Here is a 15,622-nt window from a genome sequence, read left to right as displayed (position 1 = left end):
CTGGTGATCCTGTAACCACCAATGTGTTAGCTTAAGAAGAGATGGTGACCCTCAAGTGTAGCATTATGGAACCCAAAGACATCAGGAATCAGGAGTAACACAGCCCAGTAGTGCTGAAGCGCTGACCGACCGGGATATGGCTTTGGTTTAAAGCTGGCTCCATGCTGCTGCCTTTATTTGCCTTCACCGGCATTACAGAAATGGAAGCTGGTTGGCAATGGGGAGATGGTTGGAAAATGAGACCAGGCGAAAGTTTAAACTTCCAGGTTTGCACGCTTAGACAGTAATGGGGGAGGGGAGTAAAAGCTCCAGCATAAGCAAGAGTTTTCCCGTGAACTAGAGGGGTGAGGTTATCCATTTGATAGCTTTCTTGTGTGCTATTCCTGCCCAGGTGTGGACTATCAGGCATCAAGTAACAAAAGTGACCGTGAAGTCCCTTCTAGAGTTCAGTTTAAAGGAAAACAATCGTGCTTCAGGGTGCATCAAACATCTGGCTGCAGATGTTTGATACATTTCCCATTGCCGTGTAGCTGTGCATCTTCAGAAAGTGATAAGGATGCAGGAAACTTGGGAAGCAAGGTGTGATTTCCTTGAGACAGGAGACAGATAGCTTTTCATAGACAGGTTGACTGCATGCTTGTGGCTTTCATTAGTTTTGCTAAGTCACGATGGAGTGATACTCGATGGCCGCTGAGACAGATGGCCCACATTCGAGCCTCACTTCTCTATGGTTCCAGCGGACCAAATTCAGCAGGGAGGCTTTTAAAAAACATGAACGGTATCAGAATTCCTCCACACGTTGGCCTGTTAAGTTTAATCTTAGCTACAACTGTGATGAGCACCGAGGATCAGAGGAAGTCTGCCTGAGATTCTGTCCCGACAGTGTGCTGCTTGGATGAAAGTGTCACGTGACAAGTATGTATTTGTGCATCAGTCATTTAACTCAGACATTAAAGGTCCCCCCCATCAAAACTTGGAAGCTTGAGGGGGTTGATTAATTGGTTCTTTAACTTGTCTTTGATTTCCCAAGCTGTTGCTTTTCCTTGGAAGAATACCCTAATTGTCTTGATTTTTGTCAACTACAAATCCTTGTTATGGAGATTAGGGACACACGGAAGATGCTGTTAAATTGCTTATGACTAACAAGCCAATGAGACTGAATACCACTTTCTTCCTCAAAAATATTTGGGTTAAAACATTTTTTTTCTATGATGCAGTACAGTTCACTTTGTTTTTATACAAGGAGGTGGCCTCTTGGTTTACTAAGCATGAAAGGTGTTTGGGGGGCCTGAGAAGGAGCCGTGCATTATAACTTAATCCTTCACCTTTATAGCACCCCTCTCTTGCTGTCTTTGAAGTCAATCATCGGAGGAAGTAGGCCAGTAACTCCAGGCACACTCATTCTGAGGCGAGAAGCAAGTTGTATGTTGAAAGCATACAGAAGTTATTTTTACTTTCCATTAGTAAACTCCTTCAAGTTCAATTCTATTCTTTCCCTGGGCCAGAAATAACTAAATTCACAATGGGATGTGTTAAATTAATAGCTGGGAGTACAATCTCAAAATAGTGATATGCGCCCTTTCAGCTTGAATAAGTAACTTCTGCTCAGGAGAGTGTCTCTTCTGGTCTTCTGGGTGCACAATTGTGTTTTGTTAGCAGATGTGGTCTGAAATAGCCTGTCCCAATAAAAACCCGACATATGTAAATGGTCTCCTCAGTCGGTACCATGCAAGTCAGCTGCCCAGTGCCTCTGTTTCTTGGCTGTTTCAACTTAGCATTGGTTGACTCATTCTGAACCTTGCCGTCTTGATCTTCATCTTGACTGACAGAACATTCCGTCAAGGTCTTACCTGAAAACTATTTTTTCCCATCACGACCATCTCTTCCGCTTTTTTTAAAAAAAAACAAAAAACAAAGCTATCCAAACTTTGGTATCAGTGCTTGAGAGATTTTAATTTGTACCCTGCTCAAGATGATGGTTGGCAAAGGTGATTTCCCAGTCTTGGCAATCCCTTGTCATCACGAGCGCGGGATGCCCCTTCCTCAGTACTTAAGGGAAGCGTGCTCAGACATGAACTGACATACTCTTGCTTTCTCCCACAGCCACGCCACTGAGTTCACTCAAGGCCCCGCGGGTGGACACGGCTCCTGTGGTCTCATCTCCCTATCAAAGGAGAGACTCGGACAGATACTGTGGCCTCTGTGCAGCCTGGTTTAATAATCCTCTGATGGCCCAGCAGCATTACGATGGCAAAAAGCACAAGAAGAACGCAGCACGGGTTGCCTTGCTAGAGCAGCTGGGAACATCGCTGGATCTGGGGGAGCTGAGAGGTAAGGGCGATCCCTCCCTTAATCATTGGCCACGGCGAGGCTCTCTGCAGAAACCTGGTGCTTTCCGAAAGCAGAGTGATGGCTCGTAGGGCTTTGATGCTAAAGGAAAGCATGGAACTCTCAAAGGAATGGCGCTGAAGGCAAATGAGCAGTGGCTAGCCTTAGCTTGACTTCTAAGGCCGACTTTGTTTCTAAGTACGCATTTCCGTAATTTTTTTGACTCCTTTTCAGATCAAAGATGCAGAGGTATGAACCCTAGTCTTTCCTTTCTGTTTGCCATTGAGCTCCTTCTCTGGTGAATGCTTTTGTGCATGAGTAGTGGACGAGAAGCTGAAGGACAGTAATGCTGGCTTACGTCAACTTGTGTACTCTACATTTAGCTAAATGAAGCAACGATGTGCCCCATGGCCCACTGCAGCCACCTCCTGCCACTAGGCCTCTCTAGGTTGCTGGAAAGCATCTCCTATGAGTTCCCACTGAGGCTATAGCAGAGGCTTTCAGAGTGTAGGGTAGCAATGAGTGCTGCAGTGGGTGTCGTAGGGACCATGACCATTCGATGGCACTGAGCGAGATAGTTTATCCTCAATAATCAGTTAAGCATTTTGGATCACATAAACATTTTATTAGCAGGTTGATATTGACCGTGTAGAGACAGAACAAAATTTCCTACCACATATTACATTGCTAAATGATGCCATGAAAGGTCCTGTTGATCTCATGTCCTCAGCCTGGTACATTATGTTTTAGATGCGGTTTTATGAGCTGGCCAGGAGACCATCAATAATAACACTTGTAAGTTATAGAACACAAAGGTTTACAAACCAGAAGATCACCTGGTTTCAATTGGATCCTGCAAGAAGAACCTATGCTTTTAATCCCACAGTCTGGACCCTGAACAGGGAATGTTTCTGACAATAAATGACCTTAGGTGACTCTTAATCATGAAAGTATGATCAGAGATCATGCTGTGAGAAGCTCACTGAGAAAGACTGTTTATCGAGAAAGCCTTTGCCAAGGAAAAGGATCCGAGTCGCAGCTAGATGTGTGAGCAGGAGAGGAGGCTATGCAAGCAAAATCACATGTGTGCCAAAAGGGTAGGACACATAAACAGAACAGGTTTCTAATGCATGGTTCTGGAAGATTCTTAAACTGCTTCATGGATCTGAGTTTCAAGGCCCAGGATGCACCGGCAAAGCTGCAGTGGAGACTGATCCTTCCTTAATCTTTGAACAGTGTTTAAGCCCAAACATGCAAGTGTCTTACTTGATTCTTCTGTGGTTTCTAGTTACTGAAAAGCCATACCGTCCTTACTGTTTCAGTATGCCAGCTAACTTTACAGTGTAGAAAGTCTTGAGTCATTGGCACAGATGCTCTTTGTTGGAGGGATTGTTGGTGGTAAAAAGTGGTTGTCTTGTATACAGAGAAGTTTCTCCAAAGCCATGGGCCACCCCGCAAAGTTGCTATTAATGGTAAATAACAAGTCGGTTCTGTGGCTCCTCATGGCAGGGCACTAGAAGAGAAAAATGAGGATTTATTTATTGTTTGTGCCAGATCCCATGACGTGAAGAAGAATTATTCTTACAACACATTCTTCTTGTCTAGTTTGAATTATCCGCACTGCATCTTTTATGTGCAGCCACAACTTAATGGCTTGGGCGTCTGAGTCTCTCGCACTCGAGTGGCTTATCTTGGGTATAAAGACAAAAGGATGCTCTTTGTCTTGGTACCTCTACTTGGCTGTGACTCAGTAGCATAGGAAACACTGTCCTTGGGCCCACTTGCTGATGCTTTGATCTGTATTTATGCAAATGTTCAATACTACAGACTTTTGAGGAATAAAGCAACCTTGGGAATTCGGCATGTTTTAAAAGATTTCAGTGTACGTGCTACTTCTGACATACCCCTAAAACATGGTCAATTAATAAGGCAAAATGCATCCTAAGTACAGGCACGTCATAGCTTAGAAAAATGGCACCAGGAATGCTCATGGTTTGAAATATTACATTAGTTATTGATTATCATGCTATTCCTTCTGTTAAATATTCCCCTGTTCTCCATACAGATTGTTAGCAACTTGAAATCTGAGTCTTTGGTTAGTTTTCCTTGTTGATATGATACTTCAAAACACCTAGAATAGAGGAAGGCATGTAGCAGTTACTTCATAATTGCTGAATGAACAACAAGAAAAGGCCAACCAAAACCAAACCAATAAATAAACAAACAAACAAACCTAACTCAACAGTTGTGCATGCTTCCTTTCTGCAATATCACCCAATGAATAATTTTCATAAGACATTCTTTATGATTCTTCCCATTTTAAAAATGATGTATATTTTGCATACACTTAAATGAATAGATACGACACTTTTAAAAGAGTTTTGACAATGCAAATACTGGTATGATTCATACTCCTGTGATCATATGTGACTTTTTTAAATAGCATGCGATATGTCTGTGGATGATCCTGGTTAGCCCTAGTCCTCTGACCCCCACATGTACCCCACACACGAACATGAATGTTTATACCTGTGACCAAAGATGCTCTTGTCTTTTCTTCTACAAGCTTCATGGTTTTAGCTATTATGTTTCATATTATGATATGTCTCAAGTTAACTTTTGTTTAGTTTGAGGTAGGGGGCGCTGACATTCATCTTGTTTCCATTCACTTGCACAGCGATTGCGGAAAATTTGTTAAATATTTAATTTCCATTCCTGAATTGTCTTGAATTATTTTCTCAAAAATCTGTTGTTTATGGAGTTGGAGAGATGACTTACCAGCTGAGAGTGCTCACTGATCTTGCAGAAGACTAGAGTTTGGTCCTGACACCTACATGGTAGCTCATAACCTCTGTAACTCCAGTTTCAAATGTTAAGTGCCCTCTTCTGGCCTCTGGAAGTAGTGTGCACACATGGTACTGGCAAAACACTTAGTCATATAAATAATAATAAGTAAAATCTTCTTTAAAGAGGAAAATCTGTTTGTGTATGCATTTATTTCTGTACAACTGATGTCGCCAGGGAACCTCATGGTCTGGTACCCTGTACTGATTGTTTAGCATTGGCTACATCCTGAAGTTAGGGACTACATGGTCTCCAGCTTGAAGATAGTGTGGCTGTTCTAACTCCATTGTACTCGTTTGAATTTCAGAAGCAGCTTTTCAGTCTGTAGGTAGAACATTATCTGGACTGTTGAGAGAGATTCAATTATCTGCAGATCAGTGTGGGGGAATTAAATTATTAAAGCAGAGAGTCATGTGATCTGTGAACACCTTCTTTATGCTTGTGGCTTTCAAATTTGTAAATGGTGCTTTAGCGCCAGGGCAAACACTTTGTGCATCATTTGTTGAATTCATGCTGAATATTCAGTGGTGTTTAACCTATTACAAAGTACATATTATTAATGTCATTTAATGTAATTGCTGATAATATGTAGAGACTTTTATACATTGACTCCAGTCCCTGTGACTTACACATAATTTCCTGCCTCTTATTTTTATATAACCTGACAATACACATAATGTACACTTTCTACTGTGTTTGGTGTTCATTGTACATTCACTAGAAACTGTAGAACCATGTTGTTATAACTTTTTGGTGGCCTCAACTAACAGGTAAATTTAAAAGTCAATTTCCTACAGGCTACCAAAGCATTAGAAGTAGGATTGGCCTAAATATTAGTCAACATGTACAGACAAGTATCAACTCTGGTGTCATTTGTTCCAAGAAAACAAGTGGTAACTTCTCTACATCTGAATTACAATTTAACAAGGAAAGCCTGTTTTCTTCCTGGACATGAAGTCTACTGTAAAAACAGCTATCAGAGTATGGAATTATGAAATTAAATGGCTGGAAAGTACCCTAGAGTTTTTCTTTATGGTTTATTTGTGTTAGCATAAAACACCTATAGAAGGCACTTTCTTATTCAGAAATTGTGGCAACGAAAATTCTGAAACTATGACTATTTGTGTATAGAATATTCATTTTATACATTTTAATAATTCCTTTAAAAGCTCCATAATGAGACTAAGCCCAGGTTTATTTGTTGTTTTAGAGGACTCTAGATTCTGCTGCTGTAATTCTGTCTGAAGATACCATACAGCTTTCGAGTGCATTTGAAAATTTAATAATGCTTCTAAGTCAAAAGAGTAATAGCCCTGTAAGACATTAAATATCATTGAATTATACATGCCCTTTCTTTTTACAGAGCGAGCTCTGAAGTCTAGAGCTGTAAATGGGCTTTTCTTTTCGGAGTTGTTACTAGAACATAGTTCTAAGCCCCTGCTTGCAGGTGTACCTTTCTCCGTGACTCAGCACCTCCTGCTTGCAGGTGCACCCTTCTCCGTGACTCAGCACCTTCTGCTTGCAGGTCCACTCTTCTCCGTGACTCAGCACCTCCTGCTTGCAGGTCCACCCTTCTCTGTGACTCAGCACTCCTGCTTGCGGTATACCTATCTCCATGACTCAGCATCTCCTGCTACAGATGCACCCATCTCTGTAACTCAATACTCCTGCTTGCAGGTGCACCCTTCTCTGTGACTCAGCACTCCTGTTTGCAGGTGTACTCATCTCCATGACTCAGCACTAGAACCATGAACAATTTCCTCTTCAGTTTAGAAGGTTGAGGCTAAGTGGTTTAGATATTCTTAAATACATTTTTAAACCTTGCTTAGACCTCAATTATATAATAAGCATAATTAACTCAGTTTTTCAGAAACGAATTCTTGACAAAAGTATGGTATACTTTTAATGAGTAAGTTTTCATATGGCATTTATAATGACTCTATGTGAACTGGAATAAATATAGAAATGCAAAGAAATCATATTCACTCTTCATGGAGGTGAGGGCTCGAGAGCTACGGGGCTGTGCAGGGCTGTTAGAGTCTCACTCTATGTAATTGCATCTGCTATCTGGATTGGCTGTATCGGAGACTGATTTCAAGGGGAGAAAGCAACTCAAGTAGGACTTCACATCCCAGAAGTGGGATGTGAGTCAGGAGGAGCAGATTTATCTCAAAATAAGTAGAAAATGAGAGATTTTCACTTTTTGAATAATTTCTGTTGTGAGATGGTGTAATGACTTGGATCCACTTACTTTTGTTCTGCTTTAATCTTGTCTTGGTCTTTGCCTGAATCCCAGGAGGTGGGTGACTTAGCATATTGAGCCCTTGCTACTTCTTTGCCTTTTGTTAGCTTTGGTAGCTGTGCTCAGGCATCTGGACAATAGATCTTCTCCAAGACCCAGGAAAGGAAGGATGCTCTAGGGGAAGGAATCAAATAATGTTCAAGATGAGGTACGGTAAACATCTAGGAGCCCAGTGCTTTACAGCTAAACCCAAGGGATATTTATCATCTTCCACATTTACCATGTGCCTTAGTTAGGATTTTTATTGCTGTGAAGAGACACCATGACCATGGCGATTATCAAAAAGGAAAACATTTAATTGGGTGGCTTACTGTACAGAGGTTTAGTCCATTATCATCATGGTTGGACATGGCAATGTGCAGGCAGACATGATGCTGGAGAGGTAGCTGAGAGTCTATGTCTTATGCAGACAACAAGAAGTGGTCTGTCTCAGTGACTATAGCTTAAGTATAGGAGACATCAAAGCCCACTCCCATAACAACACACTTCCTCCAGCAAGACCACACCTCCTCTAACAAGGCCATACCCCCCATTAGTGCCACTCCCTTTGGGGATCATTTCCTTTCAACTTACCATACCGTGGATGAATTTGGGAGTGACTTTTCTCTGTGGTCCTGAATTGTGCTTTCTCCTGATATTGTAGCAGAACTGGGGGTCCAAGTTGCTGTCCGCTGCAGCTAAGATGGGCTGGAAGATGGAGATAATCCATTTGACCCTGGGAGAGCGATTAGAAGTGGTGAGTTGGGGCCATTTGAGTTAGAAAGCCAGTGGTAACCATAGTGCAGCAGCAAGAAGTAGTTCAGGGTATTGAAAATTGGCCTCTGCTCATGGGGCTCAAGTAGAGGTCATTAGTAAAATATATATGGTTATATTCTAAGAGTAGAGTAGCGTTTAAAATATGAAACTTTAAATGAAGAAAAGGTGGTCTCCTCTCATGACTGGCGGTGACAGGGCTTTACTTTTCCCATGAATCTTTCCCAGAGATTTGAAGAATCTTACGGTATGAATAAGTCTAGCTCCAAGTGGTGTGGGGACCAAAATTCACCTTCCAAAGGCTAGCAGAAAGTTTCAGCACACTGGACACCTGTCACACAACATCAGAGAAAGTTGACCGCTGTCTTCTACAAGAAGAATTCCAGTGATTTGGAGGCCACATAGCCGGGCCATGGGCCACCTGTCCCCACATGATGCCATAGGAATAGAAGATCTGATTAGGTGGCTAGAGATACTATTTCATAAGCAGGATCATGTTGTCTGCTGCTTCCGCATTTCAGCTCCGATGCACTGATTTACTTATTTATCCATTGCCCCATTCTTTCCCACTGGTTTTCCCGAGCGTTTGCCATAGACACATAGGGATGAACATACTTCAGAGAGCCAGAGAAGACTCCTGGTTTGCCAGATGATAAGAAACAAACACGGTTAGCCTGTGATAAGTGCTAAAGGGGCAATAAAAATGGCCAAAGGACGTTGAGATGGGGATGGACTTCCTGAAACAGGTTAGTGACCGCCTGGTGGAACTGCTGAAGTTCTTGAACTCCAACCTAAAGGCCAGAGCAGGTGGTGTGAGATGATGGCTCGTCTCAGAGAGCCCTAGTGAGATCACAGGGTTGTTAGTGGAGAAAGAAAGAGGCATGCCCAAGGATTACAAATAGCGTCAGTAAGCCAAAGGCTGGTGATGAGTAGGAAGTGAGCTTGGGGACAAAAGTGGCCACATTTAGTACATTTTTATAGGTCATGATACCATGATTTACTCTGACATTTTTCCATGGCTGGGCACAGGACCCAGGGTTTTGCTCATGGTAAGTAGGTACATAGGCAAGCAGTCGGCCACTGAGCTATATAGCCCTAGCCCTAGGGCAGTGGTTTTCAACCTCCTTAGTGCTGCGACCCTTTGATATAGTCCCTCACGTTGTGGTGACCCCAGCCATAAATTTATTTTTATTGCTTCTTCATGGCTGTAATTTTTCTACTGTTAGAAATCATATTATAAATATCTGATATGCAGTATGGTCTTAGGTGAGCCCCTGTGAAAGGGTCACACAACTCCAAATGGTGTCACAAACACGGGTTGAGAAACACTGTCCTAGGACCTTAACCTGCCATGCCACATTGCTGTTCTCATAGTCTTCTGAAGCATGACTATCCCATACTAGGCCTTAGAGACTAGCAATCTGGTCCCATTTAACCCAGCCTTGGAGTTGTGACAATAAAGGCCGCATGATCCCCTTTGTATTACCCACGGTGTCTAGATTCATATATTGTTGATAGACGCCCTCCATGACTGGTCTTACCCATGTTCTCTAACAGAAAAGCCACAGTCTGCATCCTCAATTCTCCCTTGCAGTCGGAACCATGGTTCTTGAGTGGATAGTTTGAAGGTTTCTAGTACCACATACTTAACAAAAATTACTGTGTTGGTGAAGGTGCATTTTTGTTATGTTTAATCAATTACAGCAAATATGGCGGTTTTCCCCTTACCCTGGTATTTCCAGCCTGTGACAGCAGTGTGCAGTTTAACTAGTTAAGCATCAGCAAAAAATAGGACCTCTAAGCAGATACGATAATTATAGAACACAATGCTAAATTGAATGGTAGAAGTGCTGAGGAAAATACTTAGCTTAGATTACACCTGGTTATTTTTGCGTTATTATTTTTAATGTGTTTTGACACCTTAGCTGCGGCGTGCCAGCTTCCTCCCATCTTCAGAGCCCACATTCTGGGTTAGACAATTTGGCTGTTTAAATGTCTCAGATCCTGTCACAGTTGATGGTGGGAACGAGGTAGGAAAATATTATGATGTAGAAGAGATTTTCATTCATTCATTCATTTGTTCAAACTTGCTAAGTTCCTGATAATAGGAAAGGAATTGTTCTTAAAGTTATAAGGGAACACTACATTATTTATGACTCATTATTTAATCTGAGAGGATTTAAAGTGTAGAACAAGGAAGTAGAGAAAATCGACACCTTTACTGAAATAAAACACTAGATAAACAAAAGAGTTTAAAAGCCCTTTAATCGTCGTGACTTTAGAATTTAGAAAAGAGAAAATAATTGCTATAACTTGAGATGGGCACCAGCAAATTTGGAAATTGGTGACTAGGTTGTTTAGAGCAGAGATAAACATGAGTGAAGGGCTGGGAAGAATGGGTAGAGTAGAACATTATTAAGAATTAAGACTTATTGGCCATCTGGATAAAATCAAGCTGGAAAGAGAGCTTAGAGCCATGAGAAGTTGTTTTGGCAAAGCTGAACCCTTTCTGCCACAACTGACGTGCCCTGAGTCACATGATGGCTGGGATCATTTACACATAAGCCCTTCCTGGGAGCAGAGAGCTTGCTGGATTGGGGTGAGGAGACCCCAAAAGCCAGGAAACCGAGATCAAGTGGATCTGTAACTCTGATGAGGCCTGAGGGATACTGAGGTGGAGCGGCCGGAGGGAGAAGATGTGTTGTTCTGGGTACCACCTGCGTGCCCCACACCAGCTGCAGAAAAATGAGCGGGGCGTTGGATTCTCCAAGAACTGGGCAAAGAAACTCTCGGCCTTGGGAACGCTAACTGAAAAAAAAAAATCAACAACAAAAAAACAAAGCAAAACAGATTTAATGAGTCTGAGTAATGACTGATATTTCTGTTCAACCGCAAATCCAACAAGAAATCCACTTGATGAACGTTCACAGCGGCCTAGTTACACCCTGTAGGCCAGTGCCTTTCTCATCTGGGGCAGGTTTTGCCCATTATTTTTTTCCTAATGATGCTAATAAATGAATTGCTGTCTAAAAGAACCTGGTTAAGCCTGCATCTTCCTTGACTATATTCCCCCGAAAAAGATGAGCACGGATTTTAAAATGGACTCTGTTTGGCACATCTGCTACTGTGTAAGTGCTGTGCACAAACTAATTAAACAGGAACTGGAGACTACTAGATTCCTAATTTCAGACATGGCTGCTGCATTTCAAACAGCCGTGAATTGATCTGGAGACCATCATCTTTACTCTGAGATGTTGGATAAGAAAAAGGAAAAGAAGCAAAACAACCCCACATGTGCCTCTGTGACTTCTTTTGCTTCTGTTAGGGGTCCTAGGGCTGTGGAGGAAGCTGAAGATGTGACGTTAGGCTGCTAGACAGTTGTTTTCTTGCTCACAGTGCCAAGACCTCTACTTGGAGGTCCCCACTGTTTGTTTTAAGGTTCAGAGCTAGGATGGCATCTTACAGAAGCTCTGTGCAATGTTTTCCTAAGGTTGTGGGAGGAGAGATCTGTCATGTTGGCTCTTAAGTTGTTGTGGATGTTGGTGACACACTTTTTTTTTGAGAAAATTAGAGACACAGCAACATTAAAACCAAGATAAACCTGTCCTTTAACAAATGGGAAACTACTGTGGTTGTAGAATTGTAGCTTTTACATTAATGCAGACAAAAGTCATCCCAAGCATCCTTTACATTGAATTTTCTGCAGCTGGACCTGGTAGATGAGATCTGATAGCATTGATTGTGGTATAAGAAAGAAACATAAGATTTGTTCAAAGTGTCACATACCCATTGATACGCTTGTTGTCCATGTTATTTTGGCTAATGTTTCACAAACACTTGCCATGTGATAGACAAACCCCAGAACGTAAAGATGACATTGTCCTGGATGGTAAAGAAGACATTCTTTCTCTCTCAACAAGTCCAATGTTGTAGTTTCTGTGGCAGGTGATATTGTGTGATCAGTGCTCTCAAAACTCACATCCCTGAAGATGGTACCCAAAGCCCTCTAATACGTTTACTCACGTCAAAGAACAGACATGGAAGAGAGGGAGGGAGAGAGGGGAGAGGAAAGGAAGAAAGAAAGAAAGAAAAAGGAAAGGAAAAAAGGAAGGAAGAAAAGAAAATGAAGAAAGAAAGAGCGAATAAAATGTGGACTTAATTGATCATCTCACTGCCTACATCCACTTTATTAAATATATTCTGCTACTGGTAATTAGCATTCCATGAAGCTTCCCCTGCAAAGCGGTGATTTCGTAGTTGAGAGAGAAGTGTAGAGACAGGCTTGTGCTTGGAACTTCTGTGTGGCTCTATGCCCAGGACTAAAAGTGCTGCCCAAAACACAGAGAAAGCCGACACCATATTCTCATTGTTAGGACTCACCTGAAAGAATGATGTCCATTATTCCTTCACCACTTGCTTTTCAAGCGGCCATTGGGCTGTTGACCCTGCTCATCCCTGAAGATGTCCTCGTGTCCTCGGCATGGTCCTTGAGTGCTGTCAGCTCCTAAGCCGTCAATGCACACATGTTAATACGACTTCAATAATGTTGCAGAACCCCTATGACTTGCCTGTTTAAGAAATGGAAACACTTCTTCAGGGAGCCTAGAAAATCTGGTTTTACTTAAAGATTTACAGCAGCAAAACTAGATTTTTCTCTAGACGTGTAGAAAGCTCCGGTGTCATGACAGTAGAAATGATATTTGCCACAGTAGGTCTTTGCGAGGTGACTGCGAAGCCTGCAGCACCGAAGTGCTTCTGTAGACCTAAGCGGCGAACAGAGATTTGCAGTAACTCCGATTTGGAGTCTATTTTTATAGATGATGACAAACAATGGTAACCGACTGAAATAGCTAATGGGCCAGTGAGGTGGGAGCACAGCTTCTTACAGTCCCCAGCTGGCAAGTGACTAAATGAGTCGGAATGAGCTGGCGTGCACTGATGCGTTGTAAGAACCTTGATGTCTCATGTGCTTCTTCCTGGAAGAAAGGCATCTGTCTTTTGGGGGGCTTTGTGTTCACAAAGTGCTGGTGAAGGAATGAAGTTCAAGGGGGTGTGCTCAGAGGCCTGGTCTGGGTTTCCATCCTGTCTCTATGACCAAACAGTAGTGGCGGAGAAGATGGTTCACCGCTCTGGGCCGCGGCTTCTTGTCTATAATGCATAGGAGAACTTGGTCAGCCAGAGTCGCCTTCCAGTATTTTCCGCATTTAGGTTGATCTAGATAATTTATTGTGAGTTCATGTGCTTGGTAATTGCTCTTCCAAAATAGGATTTTGACTCTCCAGGCTTCATTCTAATAAATCAACCCAGTCTCAGGCCCATTCAAGAGATTTTATTTGCCTTCTCTCTGTGGTTTCTACCATTCCAGGGGCAGATAACCTTATATTAGTATTTGTCTTGAGTCTATGCAAACTGTGTCTCAACATGTAGTCCCATACAAGCCAGCACGCAAGCAATCCTTTTTATTATAATTCCCACAACCCCCTAGGTCTTCTGTCAGTCCTAACAAGTCAGCACACACAAACTCCCTCCCTCTTGCTCTGTCCTCTTTCTATTCCACTCCTGTCTCTCCATGTTAGGCACATGCTCTGTAACCGATCTGTTTTAGGCCCCAGGTGGAAACATTCTTCAGTAACACTGGTAGTCACTGGCCCAGACCACCCACTGCCCATTCACATGTACCCTCATACAAATATGAGTCATGTATTATTCCCGCCCCTCGTTTCCTCTGAATGTGTTTGCCATGCGCATGGAGTTCGCTCTTGTTGCTCAATCATAGGGTTCATGTCTACTAGTGGTGGAAGAACTCCTACCAAATGCACCCTCCTGCCGGCAGTATCTACAGACTCTGGACAGAGTAAAAGATCTTCTACTAAGGCAGTAAAGAGTAATCCCCAAACCGGCAGAACGGGAGGGAAATGGACAATTGGGAATCAACATTGAGTATTTCATAATGTCTATGCTTTCTTTTCCTCTTGGGATTAATCCACTAGCACCAAGCAGTCAGCCTGAAACTCTGATAAGAGCTCGGAGGTGCTGGCTGCATCAGGCAGGGTACTCATTAAGATAAAAGCTGAATTGCTATTTAAAAAATGAAAAGAAAAATACACAAGGCAAGAAAACCCAAGAGGAGTATTTGGTATAAAGAGGTCTGAGGGAACCACGGCATTGAAATGTGAAAGGAAAATTCATGTCAGGAAAAACTCAAGACTCCGAGGGGAGCCCCCCAATTTATTTTATATATGTTCTCTGCCTGCACTTGACCCTGACGTCGAATGGCATGTCCCAAAGGTCGTCGTCAGGCGGTCCTGCTAAGCCCCCTTGTACTGAGCAGGGCTTTCAGCTCCCGCCTTTCTCTCCCACATATCCTCCACCCTCATCACAGCACAGAGGATTTGGTTTGGGTTCATCTAAGTTCACTGCCGGCTTTAAAGGAAATACACTAGAGGAATATAGAGAGAGAGTGCGTATAGAGTTTGCACAATGCTTTATTCGCTATACCCAGCTATAACTCTAAATTAATAAAAATGATCACACAGAAAATTGAAAATGTGATTAGTCCTCAAGACAAAGGAGACAAATATTGAGATGGTTCAGAAAAGCAGCTATTTTCTTTATACTCAAGGATATAAAATAAAATGTTCTTATGAGTGATGAAATAGAATATTAATCGGGAAAGCTGGGAGTGTTGTTTAGTGGCAGAGTGCTTACCAGCTTGTTAAATCAAGAATTCAGTTCTCAGCAGCACACAGACAGGCACACACACACACACACACACACGTGCACACACACACACACGCACACACACGTGCACACGCACACACACGCGTGCGCACACACACACACACACACACACACACACACACACACACAGGGCGGGGAGCAGATGAAACCATGAATGAATGTATATTGTTGGCATGAGCACAGCCATGTCTAGGACCCGGTGCCTCACATGGGGGAGTGGCAAGGTCTCTCCCTGCTCTGATATTGATGTGACAATGTTTGCAGAAAGTGTCCCCCATGATTTCCTCCTCCTGGATGACTAGAGCTGCTCCCCTATAGAGACCTCTCTACAGAGTTTAGCTGGCATTCCTCCTTGTGCAACTGTAAAAACTGGGTGGAGTGCCTCCCCAATCCCAGCTGTTCTTCATGTGGTTCTGTCTTTTCTTTGTTCCCAGTCACCGCATTCTGGTTGCAACACACAGAGTAAAGCAAAACAAGCTACATGAAACTTTTGGATGTGAAAAAAGTTAAAAAATCATAAGAAAATTTATAACATGAACTGGGTTGAAGAAAGAAAAAAAAAGTCCCTAAATTTAGATTAGTTTTTAAAAATACCCATTATGGGGTCACACTATCAAAAGATCTCCACAAGTGAAAGAAACATAGACATGTTTG

At 42.5% G+C, this 15,622-nt stretch overlaps 1 protein-coding gene across 3 annotated transcripts in view; it reads left to right on the top strand.

Annotated features, from left to right (window-relative positions):
- Nucleotides 1-15,622, top strand: part of Zmat4 (zinc finger matrin-type 4) — a 364,200-nt gene that overhangs the window by 238,057 nt on the left and 110,521 nt on the right. For all 3 annotated transcript variants that reach the window (XM_048456496.3, XM_048456498.3, XM_048456495.3), the window contains one exon: nucleotides 2,104-2,331. In XM_048456496.3, the coding sequence (XP_048312453.1) occupies nucleotides 2,104-2,331 (228 nt within the window). The remainder of the gene's footprint in view (nucleotides 1-2,103; nucleotides 2,332-15,622) is intronic.

The sequence above is a fragment of the Myodes glareolus genome, chromosome 23 (genome assembly GCF_982192425.1).
Source record: "Myodes glareolus chromosome 23, mMyoGla1.1, whole genome shotgun sequence".
Classification (NCBI taxonomy): Eukaryota; Metazoa; Chordata; class Mammalia; order Rodentia; family Cricetidae; genus Myodes; species Myodes glareolus.
The sequence above is the reverse complement of the archived record's forward strand: the minus strand, read 5'-3'. Positions and strand labels throughout refer to the sequence as shown.